The 15,412-nt window shown below is 63.7% G+C and overlaps 1 protein-coding gene across 3 annotated transcripts in view; it reads left to right on the plus strand.

Annotated features, from left to right (window-relative positions):
* SLC12A5 (solute carrier family 12 member 5) overlaps positions 1 to 15,412 on the plus strand; it is a 103,602-nt gene that overhangs the window by 79,079 nt on the left and 9,111 nt on the right. For 2 of the 3 annotated variants that reach the window (XM_005304829.4, XM_065566386.1), the window contains exons 18-25: positions 411 to 606; positions 7,380 to 7,549; positions 10,206 to 10,337; positions 10,608 to 10,715; positions 11,793 to 11,915; positions 13,283 to 13,470; positions 14,052 to 14,066; positions 14,697 to 14,830. In XM_005304829.4, coding sequence (XP_005304886.1) covers positions 411 to 606; positions 7,380 to 7,549; positions 10,206 to 10,337; positions 10,608 to 10,715; positions 11,793 to 11,915; positions 13,283 to 13,470; positions 14,052 to 14,066; positions 14,697 to 14,830 — 1,066 coding nt within the window. The remainder of the gene's footprint in view (positions 1 to 410; positions 607 to 7,379; positions 7,550 to 10,205; positions 10,338 to 10,607; positions 10,716 to 11,792; positions 11,916 to 13,282; positions 13,471 to 14,051; positions 14,067 to 14,696; positions 14,831 to 15,412) is intronic. The other variant, XM_065566385.1, reaches the window with a different exon arrangement.

The following is a 15,412-nucleotide window of genomic DNA, read 5'->3' on the forward strand; positions in this document are numbered from 1 at the left end:
TGTTATAATTTTTGTGAGTAAATAATTCTAAGTGCTGCGCTCCCTGCCCGTCGGGCCTGCAACAGGGACGCCCCTCAGCGCTGCACAGACAGTGAGGGTGGCACGCGCTAACTCAGCATGCTGCCTGGCAGTGCCAAGGCAGCGCCCCCATGCTCCTGGCTGACGGGGGATTTGTGAACTTCTGGCATGTGCCCTCTACCCAGCACGCTGCCCTCCCTCTGCCCACACCCCTGCCTGCCTCGCCTGCTGCCCAGGCCCATGGCTCCAGGGGACCCGGGGAGGGGACCCTGCTCATGGAGGGTTCTGGGTGCAGCTGGCATCTGCGGTGTCCCCGCTGCTCCTGGGACGGCCCCGGGACGCTGTGCTGTTCTGCTGTCGCTAATTCCCCTCCCTGTCTCTCCCCGGGGCAGTCCCTGCGCCGCCTGATGGAAGCGGAGAAGGTGAAAGGCTTTTGCCAGGTCGTGATCTCGTCCAACCTGCGGGATGGCGTGTCCCACCTCATCCAGTCCAGCGGGCTCGGTGGCCTGCAGCACAACACTGTGCTGGTGGGGTGGCCACGCAACTGGCGGCAGAAGGAAGATCACCAGACCTGGAGGAACTTCATTGGTATGAGCCAGCCTGGGGGCCCGTGACTCTGAGCAGGGTTCACGGCCACCGCCCGGTCCCGCACGTGCGGATCTGGAGCTGGGGGGAGCAGGAGGGGAGGGGACAAACCAGCAGTGCCTGGTGCTGTGTAAACCCTCAATTAGCCCAGGAGGCTGTGGGGAGGGAGGGGGGGGCAGCAGGGCTGTGGGCCGGGAGGCGGGGGCAGAGGCAGGGCTGTGGGTCGAGGGGGGTAGCAGCATGGCTCTGGGCCGGGAGGCGGGGGCAGCGGCAGGGCTGTGGGTCGGAAGTGGCGGGCAGGACTGGTGTAGCAGGGCTGTGGGTCAGGGGGGCAGCGGCAGGGCTGTGGGTCGGGAGGGTGGGGCAGAGGCAGGGCTGGCGTAGCAGGGCTGTGGGTCGGGGGGGCAGAGGCAGGGCTGTGGGTTGGGATGGGGGCAGGGCTGGCGTAGCAGGGCTGTGGGTCGGGGGGGGCAGCAGCAGGGCTGTGGGCCGGGAGGGGGGGGGCAGAGGCAGGGCTGTGGGTCGGGGGGGCAGCAGCATGGCTCTGGGCCGGGAGGCGGGGGCAGAGGCAGGGCTGTGGGTTGAGGGGGGCAGCAGCAGGGCTGTGGGCCGGGAGGGGGGGGCAGAGGCAGGGCTGTGGGTCGAGGGGGGCAGCAGCAGGGCTGTGGGCCGGGAGGGGGGGGCAGAGGCAGGGCTGTGGGTCGAGGGGGGCAGCAGCAGGGCTGTGGGCCGGGAGGGGGGGGCAGAGGCAGGGCTGTGGGTCGGGGGGGCAGGGCTGGCGTAGCAGGGCTGTGGGTCGAGGGGGGCAGCAGCAGGGCTGTGGGCCGGGAGGGTGGGGCAGGGCTGGCCTGGCAGGGCTGTGGGCCGGGAGGGAGGGGCAGAGGCAGGGCTGTGGGCCGGGAGGGTGGGGCAGGGCTGGCCTGGCAGGGCTGTGGGCCGGGAGGCGGGGGCAGAGGCAGGGCTGTGGGTCGCGGGGGGGCAGCAGCAGGGCTGTGGGTCGGGGGGGCAGGGCTGGCGTAGCAGGGCTGTGGGCTGGGAGGGGGGGCCAGAGGCAGGGCTGTGGGTCGGGGGGGGGGACAGCAGCAGGGCTCTGGGCCGGGAGCGGGGGGCAGAGGCAGGGCTGTGGGTCGAGGGGAGCAGCAGCAGGGCTGTGGGCCGGGAGGGGCGGCAGAGGCAGGGCTGTGGGTCGGGGGGGGGCAGCAGCAGGGCTGTGGGCCGGGAGGGGGGGGCAGAGGCAGGGCTGTGGGTCGAGGGGAGCAGCAGCAGGGCTGTGGGCCGGGAGGGGGGGGCAGAGGCAGGGCTGTGGGTCGAGGGGGGGCAGCAGCAGGGCTGTGGGCCGGGAGGCGGGGGCAGAGGCAGGGCTGTGGGTCGAGGGGGGCAGCAGCAGGGCTGTGGGTCGGGGGGGGGGCAGCAGCAGGGCTCTGGGCCGGGAGGCGGGGGCAGAGGCAGGGCTGTGGGTCGAGGGGGGCAGCAGCAGGGCTGTGGGGCGGGAGGCGGGGGCAGAGGCAGGGCTGTGGGTCAAGGGGGGCAGCAGCAGGGCTGTGGGTCGAGGGGGGCAGCAGCATGGCTCTGGGCCGGGAGGCGGGGGCAGAGGCAGGGCTGTGGGCCGGGAGGCGGGGGCATGTCACGGAGTATTGGGGAACTCAGGGCCCTGCACCCCCGGCTTCCTGCGATTCACCATGACTCTCAGCCAGCCAGTAAAGCAGAAGGTTTATTTGGATGACAGGAACACAGTCCAAGACAGGTCTTGCAGGCACAGACAACAGGGCCCCCCTCAGTTAGGTCCAGCTTGGGGTCCCAGGGCATGCCAGCCCACCCCCCTTGGGGGGTCAGAGCCATCTCTGCCTCCCAGCCATCTCTCCAGCTCGCTTCCAGCACTCTGGCTTCAGCGACCCCTCCCACAGCCTTTGTTCGGTTTCCCGGGCCCCGGAGTCACCTGACCTCCAACCCCCTCCTGGGTTCTCATGTTACAAGCTCAGGTATGTTCCCTTGGGCCGGCTCCCATCCCCCGATGCAGACCATCCTAGTCACACTCCCCTGTCAGCATTCACACACCCCAGCAAGAACAGTCCCAGTTCGTCACATCTCTCCCCCCTTCGAGACCGAACTGAGCAGGGTCACTTTAGCCAGTGACCCGGGGAAGTTCGAACCTACCCCCGTTCCCATGGATGCCCCCGCATCCCTCCAGTTCCTTGGTGAGAATCACACCAGGCCCCTTCCGTTCCACGCCCCCCCTTAGGTCGGGGGTGCTTGATGGCACTCGCAGTTCGCATGTGGGAAGGTTTATGCGGCCTGTGCCCTTTTTCCACCCCCATACCTCTGGGGTTCCAACTGGGCTGTGGTCTTCTCCCAGCGCTCCAGTCTGGAGGTCTGTGCTTTGGGCTCTCTTGGTTCAGAGCCGCCCTTTTTACCTTGGCCACCCTCCGGAAAGGCTCCTCTATGCTGGGCAAGGGTCCTAAGGCTGTTTTCCCCTTGTCCCAGGCCTTCCTCCCCCTCTGACAGGGGTCACAGGATCCGCAGTACTGTCGGACAGTAACAAAGACCCCAGGCCAGTAAAAGCTCCGTAGCAGCCTCTGCTGGGTACGCCAGGTTCCCTGGTGCCCTGAGAGGGGAATGTCATGGGCCCGGCACAGCAGCTGGCGGCGATACTTCTGGGGTACCACCAGCTGCCTCCTGATCCCCCCTGACTCCATTTTCCCTGGGGGAGCCCATTCTCGGTACAGGAACCCCTTCTCCCACAGGAACCTTTTCCGGCCACCTCGTTCCATGGTCTGTACCGCATTGAGGTCGGCCAGGTCCCTTATCTTCCGCAAGGAGGGGTCTCTCTGTAACTCGGCCTGGAACTCAGCAGCTGGGACAGGGATGGCCACCTGCTCTTTCTCGCCCGCTGGGTCCGAAGCTGCAGCCTCCCTGAGCCGCGTCCCTGGGCGTTCCCTCCCCACCAGGTTAGGGTCCTGCGCCTCAGGCAAGGCACCCCCCCCAAGGCCAGGGCGCAGGGCCCCTCGCCGGCTCTGACTGCGGGTCACAACCAGTGCCTTTTGGGGGTTGCTTGGCCAGTTCTCCAGGTCCCCCCCCATCAATACCTCAGTGGGCAAATACGGGTGTACCCCCACATCCTTGGGGCCCTCCTTGGCCCCCCACTTCAGGTGTACCCTTGCCACGGGCACTTTGACTGGTGTTCCGCCCACCCCCGTCAGGGTCAGGTAGGAGTTGGGCACCACCTGATCTGGGGCCACCACCTCGGGCCGGGCCAGCGTCACCTCTGCGCCCGTATCCCAGTATCCATTGACCTTCCTCCCATCCACCTCCAGGGGAACAAGGTACTCTCTCCGGAGGGACAGCCCCGCGCCCACCGTATAAACCAAAAACCCTGAGTCTGGGGCATCCAGCCCCCTAGAGGAGCTGGCCTGGGGCCCTTCTCTCTCTTGAGCAGTTGATAAGCTGCCAGCCCCTCTTGCGTGAGAAGCCTGCCCCTCGTCCGTCTGGGCCTCTACCAAGTTAACCCTATGCGGGTTCGGTCTGCTCAGTCTGTCCTTGAGCTTGGGGCACTGGGCCCGAACGTGGCCTCTTCGGCCGCAGTAATAGCAGCTCATGTCCTGTGGGTCCCCTCGAGCCGGTCGGTTGTCCCTGACGCTGGGCATTCCCCGTGGGAGGGGATTCCCCATATTCCCCCTTTGGTAGGTCCCAGGGTGACTCTCTCTCTGCATCGCGGCGGGCCTGTTCCTTTGGGGCTCCTCCCTGCCACCCCCTGCCCGGCTCTTTACAAACTCATCGGCCAGCTGCCCGGCGTGTCGCGGGTTCTCTGGCTTTCTGTCCACCAACCACAGCCTCAGGTCGGATGGGCACCGCTCATACAGTTGCTCCAGTACCAGCAGTTTAATCAGGTCCTCCTTCGTCTGGGCCCCACCAGCCCACTTGCTGGCGTATCTTTCCATGCGGACGGCTAGTTGCAAATAGGAGATCTCAGGGGCTTTATCTTGACTCCGGAACCTTTCCCGGTACATCTCAGGAGTCAGCCCAAACTCACGTAGCAGGGCCCTTTTGAATAGTTCGTAGTCCCCTTTCTCTGCCTCTCCCAGTTGGCGGTACAATGCCACGGATTTGGGGTCCAGTAAGGGGGTAAGGACCCGGAGTCTGTCCGCGGGATCCACCCGGTGCAGCTCGCAGGCCGTCTCAAAGGCCTCCAGGAAGTCATCCATGTCCTCCCCCTCCTTGTATGGGGCCATGATGCACTTATCAAAGCTCCGTGCAGTCCTGGGTCCCCCCTCACTCACCGCAGCCGGGGGTTCGCTGCCCTTCAATCTCGCCAGTTCCAGTTCACGCTGATGCTGTCTCTCATTCTCCTGTCTCTGTCTCTCATTCTCCTGTCTCTGTCTCTCATTCTCCTCCCGTTCACGCTGATGCTGTCTCTCTTTCTCCTCCCGTTCATGCTGACGCTGTCTCTCTTCATGCTGTCTCTGTTGTTCACGATCCTCCAGCTCCCTCAGTTTTAGCTCTTTCTCCCATTCCAGCCAATTCCGCTCCCCGGATGCTGAACGTCGCCGGGAGGATCCTCTGCTGGCCGGCGAGCTTCGCCGGGGGGACCCCCTGCTGGCCGGGGGGGTCACGGCGCCTTCAGTATTTGCTGGGCTCCTCCCCACCCTTCCCCTAGGCATAGGAAGGAGGGGTCTCGGGAAGCCCTCAGCAGCCGGCTGACCACTCCCAGCTGGGACAGACACTGGTGCCTGCGCTGCATTTGCCAGGCTGCTTCCCTGAGACACAGGGATCGGTTCATTCGCGCGATCTTCCGCCTCCAGCTGGGCAATGAGCTGTTCTTTGGTGAGCCTCCCAATGCGCAGCCGCCTCTGCTTGCACAGCTCCACCAGGTCGCTCTTAAGCCGCTGGGCATACATCTTCCTGCTGGCCACTCACCGGCCTGTGTGCTCACAGCTCCCCACAGTTCCCAGGGGGACCCCTAGTGTGCCAGCCCTTCTCGAGGTCACCACCTCTCTGCCAGGGTCGAGCTGCAGACTCCTCCGCCCCTGGGACCACTCGCTGCGATCCCCCCGGGGGACCCTGTTACTGCAAAAGTCCTTCTCGCTGGTCACACACTCCCAGGGGTAATAACCGTCTCTCTCCCACTCTTCAGCGTGCCTGGTCCCCGTCAATCCCCCTTCGTTTTACTGCTCCCCAGTCACTTACTGCAGGAAGCGCCGTCCACGGGGTGCAGTAGATCCCACCGCTGCCACCAGTTGTCACGGAGTATTGGGGAACTCAGGGCCCTGCACCCCCGGCTTCCTGCGATTCACCATGACTCTCAGCCAGCCAGTAAAGCAGAAGGTTTATTTGGATGACAGGAACACAGTCCAAGACAGGTCTTGCAGGCACAGACAACAGGGCCCCCCTCAGTTAGGTCCAGCTTGGGGTCCCAGGGCATGCCAGCCCACCCCCCTTGGGGGGTCAGAGCCATCTCTGCCTCCCAGCCATCTCTCCAGCTCGCTTCCAGCACTCTGGCTTCAGCGACCCCTCCCACAGCCTTTGTTCGGTTTCCCGGGCCCCGGAGTCACCTGACCTCCAACCCCCTCCTGGGTTCTCATGTTACAAGCTCAGGTATGTTCCCTTGGGCCGGCTCCCATCCCCCGATGCAGACCATCCTAGTCACACTCCCCTGTCAGCATTCACACACCCCAGCAAGAACAGTCCCAGTTCGTCACAGGGCAGAGGCAGGGCTCTGGGCCGGGAGGCGGGGGCAGAGGCAGGGCTGTGGGTCGGGGGGTGGGGGCAGCAGCAGGGCTGTGGGCCGGGAGGGCGAGGTTCTGGTTCTGGTGCGGCTGCGTGGGCCAAAGCAGGAAGTGGGACACTGTTGAGAGCCAGCCCAGTCCTTGCTGCAGCTGCAGAGGGTTACTATGGGGCCCCTCTTCATTTCACGCTAACAGCAGAGGGGTCAGTCTCGTTCCTGGGATCACTCCGTGGCCGCCAGCTGTGCTCCTGTGCGAACGCACTGGCTCGTTCCTCTCCTTGGGGACCCCGAGCCGCGCAGCCCTCTAGGCCCTGCTTCGCGTTGGGCCACTGCCATGCTGGGCTCCGCCCCGGCTCCCTCGGCGTCCCATGACAGCCACATCCCACTGGGACCAGGAAGCTATTGACCAAGAGGGCGTGCGGGAGGCAGAACCTCATGGGGGTCATACCTGGCCTGTGGAACTCACTGCCACAGGAGAGAAGAGACTCCAGCCCTACCGCATCCAGCGCTCAATGCAGAGCTCCACTCTGAGACACCACTCCCCTCAGTAAGGTCTGTGTGCACACACAGCCACACACACCTGCGCACACCCACAGACCCCCAAATGAGTAAAAGCAAAGCCACCCAGAAGCTCCCCCCGCGGTGTTGCCTGCAGGCTGGGAGGAAGCGGTGGATTGTGCATGCGTGTGCATGCGTGTGCATGCCAGGTGTGATCACCCCGCCATGGATCTACATGCTCCTTGTACCGGGCGCGTGGGGGCCAGGCAGCAGCTGGATGCAGCCCCCAGCTGGCGTTGAGCAGGGGCCCAGGGCTCTGGCGGCCTCTCCCCGTTGGCAGCAGGCCCCTCAGGGAAATGCTGGGCACTGCAGAGGGACGGAGGATGAAGTCCAGAAGCCCCTGCCGTGCTCCCTGGGGATGCAGTGCTCTGGGACGCACCTGGCGCTCCTGGTGGGAGCCGGGAGGACGTTGCACTGGTGGGTCAGCAGCCCCTCACGCTGCTGGGACGGGGCTGGTCTCTGCACGGCCCCTGCCCTGACCCACAGCCCTTCCCCACAGAGCTGGTGCGGGAGACCACGGCCGGCCACCTGGCCCTGCTGGTCACCAAGAATGTTGCCATGTTCCCGGGCAACCAAGAGCGGTTCTCCGAGGGCCACATTGACGTCTGGTGGATCGTCCACGACGGGGGGATGCTGATGCTGCTGCCTTTCCTGCTGCGGCACCATAAGGTACTGTGGAAGGGGGGGTTGGGCTGGGATCAGGGGCACGGGCTGGGACCGGAGGGGGGGGCTGGGCTGGAATCGGGGGAGTGTCCCCCTTTTTATATGCCAGCAAGGCTGGGCTCAGGGGGAGGATTTTCCCTCCTTTGACATGACAGCCAGGCTTTGATTGGGGGGGCTGAGATCAGGGTGGGGAGCTGGGCTGGGATCAGGGGGGTGTCCCCCCCCCCTTTGGCATGTCAGCCAGGCTGGGATCGGGCGGGCTGGGCTGGGATCGGGGGGCTGGGTGCCCCATCATGATTCACAGGATCTGTGCTACTCTGTGGCCTGTCGACTGTCTGAGATCGATAGGGTGGGGAGATCAGGGTGGGGAGCCGGGCTGGTGTCCCCCCCTTTGGCATGTCAGCCAGGCTGGGATCGGGCGGGCTGGGCTGGGATCGGGGGGCTGGGTGCCCCATCATGATTCACAGGATCTGTGCTACTCTGTGGCCTGTCGACCGTCTGAGATCGATAGGGTGGGGAGATCAGGGAGATCAGGGTGGGGAGCCGGGCTGGTGTCCCCCCCCTTTGGCATGTCAGCCGGGCTGGGATCGGGGGGCTGGGTGCCCCATCATGATTCACAGGATCTGTGCTACTCTGCGGCCTGTCAACCGTCTCCTGGCAGCACCCAACGGGGTCACACTGTTCCACAAGGGTTGGCCATGTGGCTTCAACGCCTCCGGCTCCAGCCCTCCGGTTTGACGCCGTAAGCTCTGCCAGGGAGCCCCATGGTGCAGAGCCCTGGTCAGAGACTTTCACCCCCTCGGGGATCCAGGACTCAGCCCGAGGCGGCTGGGTTATCCCCGGCCACGGTGCTGGGAAGTCCCGTGTGCGGCACAGAGAAGCAAAGGGCCAATGAAAGTTGTGACCTCCCCCGCCCGGTCTCTGTCAGGCCCAGGCGGGAGCTGCGGGGTCTTTGCGTGCCCAGTTCCAGCACAGCCTCCAGTGTCCTGCCGCAGCCCATGCTGAACGCTGCCCCTGACGCTCGGGTGCTCAGTCCTTGGCGGTGCCCTCGGGTGCTCAGTCCTTTCTGCTTCCCCCGGCCTGGCACAGTGCGGATGCTCCTTTCGTGGCACAGGATCAGCGAGAACATTTGCAGTCCCATTAACAGAACCCTGGCAGGGCAGACTTAGCCCTTTCCAGCAGCTGCAGCCATGCCAGAGGCGAGGGCTCAGGTAAAGCCCCGTCCCCATAGACACAGATGGAGCCAGGAGCCCACCCAGCGGCCAGGCCTGCTCTCAGTTGTGGCCCGTTCCAGTCCCTGGGGAGGGGTGTCTTGGTCAGGTATCAGTCGGGTGTGTCTCCCCCTTGGCATTGGCTTGCAGCAGCACCGCGCGCAGCCCTGCGGCACCGGACCCCAGGAAGGGTTTGTCTGGTACCGAGTTCACACAAACTGGGTCCTGGCTTAGGGCCCCTTCCCGTGCAGACAGCCCATGCTGTCCGGCTGACCCTTCCTGGTCGCTGCGACGCTGGGAGCGGTGAGCAGCTGGGGGTATAAATTTCCGGTAGTACCACTTGGCCAGTTCTGGCCATATACAGCCGCTCCCCACCCTGTGACCCAGGTACAACACCTTGGCCACCCCCTCTTTACACTCTCCGGCCTTTATAGTTGTCACGGACTCACAGATCGTGCCCACTCTTGGCCCCGTGCGGTCCGTGGGGGTGCCCCTTTCAGTGCGACAGCCCTTCTCGGGGGTCCACTCTCTCTCAGGGTCAGGCCCCTCTACCTCCTGGAGCCGCACCTCTCTGAGCCTTAGCACGTCTGTCTCTGCCGTGGGCCCCCTCAGGGAGTCCCCTCGCTCTGGACCCCCGGGGCCTCCACCCCCCAAAGGGGTTGATGCCCCCCTGTTCTCTAGACTGGCGCGACTCTCAGCCAGCGTAACACAGGAGGGTTTATTGAGTATTTGAACCCAGCACAGGAAAAACTCTGACCCTCAGGCCTGGCCTCCCTCAGCACAGCACATTCCCCATCGTCTTCCCTGCATCCCAGTTGGCCCCCTGCCTGCTTCTTCTCTCCAGCCCCGAGCCCCCCTGCTTCCCGGCTGGGCATTAGAGATCACCGGCCCCATGCCCCACCTCTGTCCATTGTCTTCTTTCTAGGTAAACAGGGTCACCTGGGCCTCCCCTCCTCTCCACCCTCCGCCCCTCCTCTGGCTGGAACTGGCTGGTTAGGTCATGGGGTCCTCTCGTTGCAGCCCATTGTCCTTCCACTGGCCAGAGCTGGGCCTCTGGGTCACCAGGTCGCCAGTCACCCGTCGCTGGGGTATCCATTCTCCCCACCAGTGGCTGGGGTCCCAAGTTCCCTTGCTGGTCTTGTGTGCCAACAAACTCCCTCTCCCATCACCTCATTAAACCTGTAACACCCAGGGAAACTGAATCCCACTCCCTCTGTGTGCCAACCATAGGAAAACCAAGTGAATCCCCCATAGGAAACAAGAAAAACAAGAAACTCCCCCATGTCGTCACAGTGGGCCAGCCAGGCTTGGATTGGGGACCGTTTCCCCCCTGTGGTGAGCCAACCGGGCTGAGATTGGGGGCCAGTTCTCCCTGTTTGCTGGACCGGCCAGGCTGGAATTGGAAGGGTTCCATGCAGGGCAGGCTGCCAGCGCTCCGTCTCCCCTGGCAGGTTTGGCGTAAATGTAAGATGCGCATCTTCACGGTGGCGCAGATGGACGATAACAGCATCCAGATGAAGAAGGACCTGACGACATTCCTGTACCACCTGCGCATCACAGCCGAGGTGGAGGTGGTGGAGATGGTGAGAGCCCTCGCACGGCCCAGCCCCTCCCTAGCCTGGCTCCCTGGCCTTGTGGCTGGCCGCTGGCTTGGACCTTGTGCGTAGTCACTGCCCTGAGAGGTGGGTGCGGAGCTGCCCAGGCCCAGCGCTGGGGTCCCTGAGGGGCTGCAGGGGAAGGGCCAGCCAGGTGTTTCCTGGGTAACGGGGGGCACTTGCCCATGTCCCTGGTGGTTCTGAGGCCCAGGGCTGCCGAGCTCCCTCCCTGGGTGATGGCGCGTCCTGTCCCTGCAGCATGAGAGCGACATCTCGGCCTACACCTACGAGAAGACCCTGGTGATGGAGCAGCGCTCGGAGATCCTCAAGCAGATGCACCTCACCAAGACCGAGCGGGAGCGAGAGGTAACTGGGCTCCCTGGGCGTTGTCTCTGCCCTGGGCTGGTTCCTGCCCCAGAACGCTGGGGCCTGCGCCCCACGGGGCAGCAGCTTTGCCGAGCCAGCTGGGCCCTTTGAGCCATGGGGGGCTGCTAGTAACCATGGTGCAGGCTCCGCAGCTGGGGCTGGGCCTGAGACCCTTGAGCAGTGACCCCCCCGGCCAGCCCTGAGCTCCCCAGCAGTGACCCTCTCCCCCCCCCAGCCAGCCCTGAGCTCCCCCCAGCAGTGACCCCCCCGGCCAGCCCTGAGCTCCCCAGCAGTGACCCCTCCCCGGCCAGCCCTGAGCTCCCCCCAGCAGTGACCCCCCCGGCCAGCCCCGAGCTCCCCAGCAGCAGTGACCCCCCCAGCCAGCCCTGAGCTCCCCCCAGCCAGCCCTGAGCTCCCAGCAGCAGTGACCCCCCCAGCCAGCCCTGAGCTCCCCAGCAGTGACCCTCTCCCCCCCCAGCCAGCTCTATGCTCCCCCCAGCAGTGACACCCCCCCCCGGCCAGCCCTGAGCTCCCCAGCAGTGACCCCCCCGGCCAGCCCTGAGCTCCCCCCAGCAGTGACCCTCTCCCCCCCCCCTCCCCGGCCAGCCCTGAGCTCCCCAGCAGTGACCCTCTCCCCCCCCCCCAGCCAGCCCTGAGCTCCCCAGCAGTGACCCCCCCAGCCAGCCCTGAGCTCCCCAGCAGTGACCCTCTCCCCCCCCAGCCAGCCCTGAGCTCCCCCCAGCAGTGACCCCCCCCCAGCCAGCCCTGAGCTCCCCCCAGCAGTGACCCCCCCCGGCCAGCCCTGAGCTCCCCCCAGCAGTGACCTCCCCCCCGGTCAGTCCTGAGCTCCCCCCAGCAGTGACCCCCTGCCCCACCAAACCAGACCTGAACTCTTTTCCCTCCGGCCAGCCTTGAGTTGCCCTCGGCTGTGCCCCCCCCCCCAGTGCCCCCCATCACTGGGTGGGGCAGGGACAGAGTAGCTTGAGTGGGCTATATGCTGCTCTGTGCTGCTGGTCTCTGGCCCGTGGCATGCTGGGTTTGCTCAATGACCTCCCATCTCCATCCCTCCCCACGCAGATCCAGAGCATCACGGACGAGTCCCGCGGCTCCATCCGGCGCAAGAACCCTGCCAACCCCCGGCTGCGGCTGAGCGTCCCGGAGGAGCAGGTGGGCGACAGCGAGGAGAAGCCGGAGGAGGAGGTAAGGCTGCATGCTGGGGGGCCGAGCCCCACAGGATGGGGAGCTGGGGGTCTGACGCTGCAGAACTGGGGGGTTATGGGGAGCGAGCACCTGAAGGGGGCCATGTGCTGGGGGGTTGGGGGCACTATGGAGGCACTGAACTGCAGGGTGGGGCTGAGTACTGCGGGGTCTGGGCTGGCAGGGCCAAGTGACATGGACCTGGGGCCCAGGGATATGGCAGGATGGGGGGCTGGGAAGACCCCTCCCTGCTTCTGATGGTGCTGCCCGTGGGAGCCAGCTGAGGTCACTCAATCAGGGTGAACTGCAAACAAAACGGGGCAGACAAACCCCAAAAGCTGGTGGTTATTCCAATACTTAGATTTACCAACCAGCCCAAAACAGCTTCTATAGTACCTCACTGGTTACTCAGAAGTCCAAACAATGCAGTTCCCTTAAAGTGCCCAGCCTCAGGCCTCCGTCCTGACACACCTGTCAGATGTGATGATGATTACTGAGAATCTTATCTCATCATATAAAAGAAAAGGTTCTTCCAATCCCAAAGGGTCAGCCACATACCCAGGTTCAATTATAACTTAGATCTTACCCAAAATACACGCTTATAGCCAATTCGTATAAACTAAGCTAAAATGTATTAAAAAAGAAAAAAGAGAGAGAGTTGGTTAAAAGATCAATATACAGACAGACTTGAATTTAATTCTTGAGGTTCAGATACATAGCAGAGGTGATCTTGTAGTTGCCAAAAGTCCTTTTAGATATAGTCCATAGGTTATAGTCCAATGTCCATATTCAGGGTGGCTCCAGTCAGTGACTGGGGATCTCAATCCTTGTGGCTTAAAGTTTCCCCCTCTTGAAACCCAAAGCAGATCTGAGATGAAGTAGGATCATGTCCCAGGGTTCTTATACATTTCCAGCAGCCTTTCTGTCTGAGAAAACAATAGGTTTAACTCTCCTTCTCCCAAACATTCAGGCAATTAGCACAGGGTAATTTATCCATTAAACAGTTCAGATACAGGTTACCACAACCTTCAAAGAGACATATAGACAATAATACTATTTCACTCAAGTATCATCATAAATGTTAATATTCCTTTTTTGATCTTTGAATTAAAGTTATAGCAATAGACAAGACTTGTTTGCTTACATCACAAGACCTGAGCAAACACCTCCCCTTGAGATCTCTAACAATGCAGACTCGCATTTCAAAGCTCTAGTCATTTACAGATCTTCCTAACCAGTCCTTAAAGTTCACGCATGGGTCAGGTCAGTCTGTGAGTTAATTAAAGGTCTTTCTGGCCCTGTCCCCTTTCAATGAGATATTCTATTATACTCATAACATTACACCGCTCTCACCCACTCTCTCTGTGCAGGTGCAGCTCATCCACGATAAGAACGCCACGGCCTTCGCCAGCAGCCCCCAGTCACCCAGTGACGAGGTGGAGACGGCCCCTGAGAAGGTGCATCTCACCTGGACCAAGGAAAAGTCTGTTGCGGAGAAGAACAAGAGCAAGAGCCCCGTCAGCCCCGAAAGCATCAAGGACTTCTTCAACATGAAGCCGTAAGTTGCCCCCGGGGTGGCCCCAGACCCCTGCACTGCACCCCCCGTCAGACACTGGTCCCCAGCTGAGCCAGGCAGCGTTGGCATGGGCCTGCCTGTGTCCGCACTAGAGCTGAGCCTGACAGCTGGCGGACGGAGGCCGGGGAGCTCAAGGCCAGGGCCGGCTCCAGCTTTTTTGCCGCCCCAAGCGGTGAAGCCAAAAAAAAAAAGAAAGAAAGAAAAAGCCGCGATCGGCGGCTCTTCGGCGGCGGGTCCTTCACTCCGAGAGGGACTGAGGGACCCGCTGCCGAATTGCCGCCGAAGACCCGGACGTGCCGCCCCTTTCCATTGGCGCCCCAAGCACCTGCTTCCTGAGCTGGTGCCTGGAGCCGGCCCTGCTCCTGGCAGATCTGGGCTGAGCAGGGTGGGTGTGGAGCTGGTGGAGACCAGCACAGCGCTGTGCCCAGGGCTGCTGGAAGGGGGAGGCTGGCAGACATGGGAGCTGAGCGGTGAACAGGAGCATGTGCTCCAGGAGGTGGGGGCTGGGGCGAGGCAACGCGGTGCTGACGAGCTCTCTCTCTCTTTCCCCTGTGCTGCCGCAGGGAGTGGGAGAACCTGTAAGTCTGAGTTGTGTGTGTGTGTGTTCCATGTCCCAGTGCGGAGGGGAGCAGGTGGGGGCTGCGGGATCCTGCCACTCCAGTGCGGGGTCTGCGCCCCTGTCCCACACACCGCCCCCTGCCGGGGGTCCTCGCCTGTCCCACACACCGCCCCCTGCCGGGGGTCCTTGCCTGCCCCACACACCGCCCCCTGCCGGGGGTCCTTGCCTGCCCCACACAGCATTTTCTGCCAACAGGGGGAAGAGACTGAACCTGTCTGGCTGAGCCTGGTCAGAGCCCCAGCACTGGCCAGTGCCCCAAGCGTGCCCCATTGGCGGGGGCAGCCAGGGGCCAGCGCTGCCTCGGGCACCTCTTGAGACGTGCAGGAGTTGCTTGTTCTTGGAAGGCCCCTCCCCCATCTGACAGCTGTGTGGGTGGGGCTTTCTGTGCCCCTCCCCCATCTGACACAGCTGTGTGGGTGGGGCTTTCTGTGCCCCTCCCCCATCTGACACAGCTGTGTGGGTGGGGCTTTCTGTGCCCCTCCCCCATCTGACACAGCTGTGTGGGTGGGGCTTTCTGTGTCCCTCCCCCAGCTCTAAGGGCCTGGGCCCTGCCCCGCCCCCTAAGCCTGCCCACCCGTTTTTCCTCCAGGAACCAGTCCAACGTGCGGCGGATGCACACAGCCGTCAAGCTTAACGAGGTCATCGTCAAGAAGTCACAGAACGCCAAGCTGGTCTTGCTGAACATGCCAGGTCCACCCCGCAACCGGAAGGGGGATGAGAACTGTATCCTTTGCTGGCCGCTGGCAGCCGCAAACCCAGCCATGTGCCCTGTAGGCCCCCTGCTAGGCCCCATCTTCCTGCCGTGGGTGTTGCTGGCACTGGCTGAGTGCGGCTGAAGGGGGAGCCCAGGTGTGGGCGGGCAGGGGGTGCTAGGGATGAGGGGCTGCCTCAGTGGCACCTCCCTGCCCTGCCCGATGCCTCCTCCCACCCGCCAGCAGCTGGGATAGTGCCATCAAAACATGGCAGTGCCTGCCCACTCCCACCGCCTGGCAGCTTCTCCCACCCTCCCCCACTCCAGCCTCGCTAGGCTGGTGAGACAGGCTGGGCCAACAGGGCTGTGGCTGGGCCCTGGCGGCCCCTGCCCGCTGCCTGCATGGGAAACACCCACCCCTGGGCATTTCAGCACCAGGATCAGCCGTTAGCACCACACCCCCTGCTGGGAAGAGGCAGGGTCATGGGCACAGGAAGAGCAGTGCCATGTGCCCGCCAGGAACAGACCATACACAGACAGCTGTGGGTGCGCGCACAACGACACAGAAACACACACACAGCCGTGGGTGCGCGCACAACGACACAGACACACAC

The sequence above is a fragment of the Chrysemys picta genome, chromosome 13 (genome assembly GCF_011386835.1).
Source record: "Chrysemys picta bellii isolate R12L10 chromosome 13, ASM1138683v2, whole genome shotgun sequence".
Lineage (NCBI taxonomy): Eukaryota > Metazoa > Chordata > Testudines > Emydidae > Chrysemys > Chrysemys picta.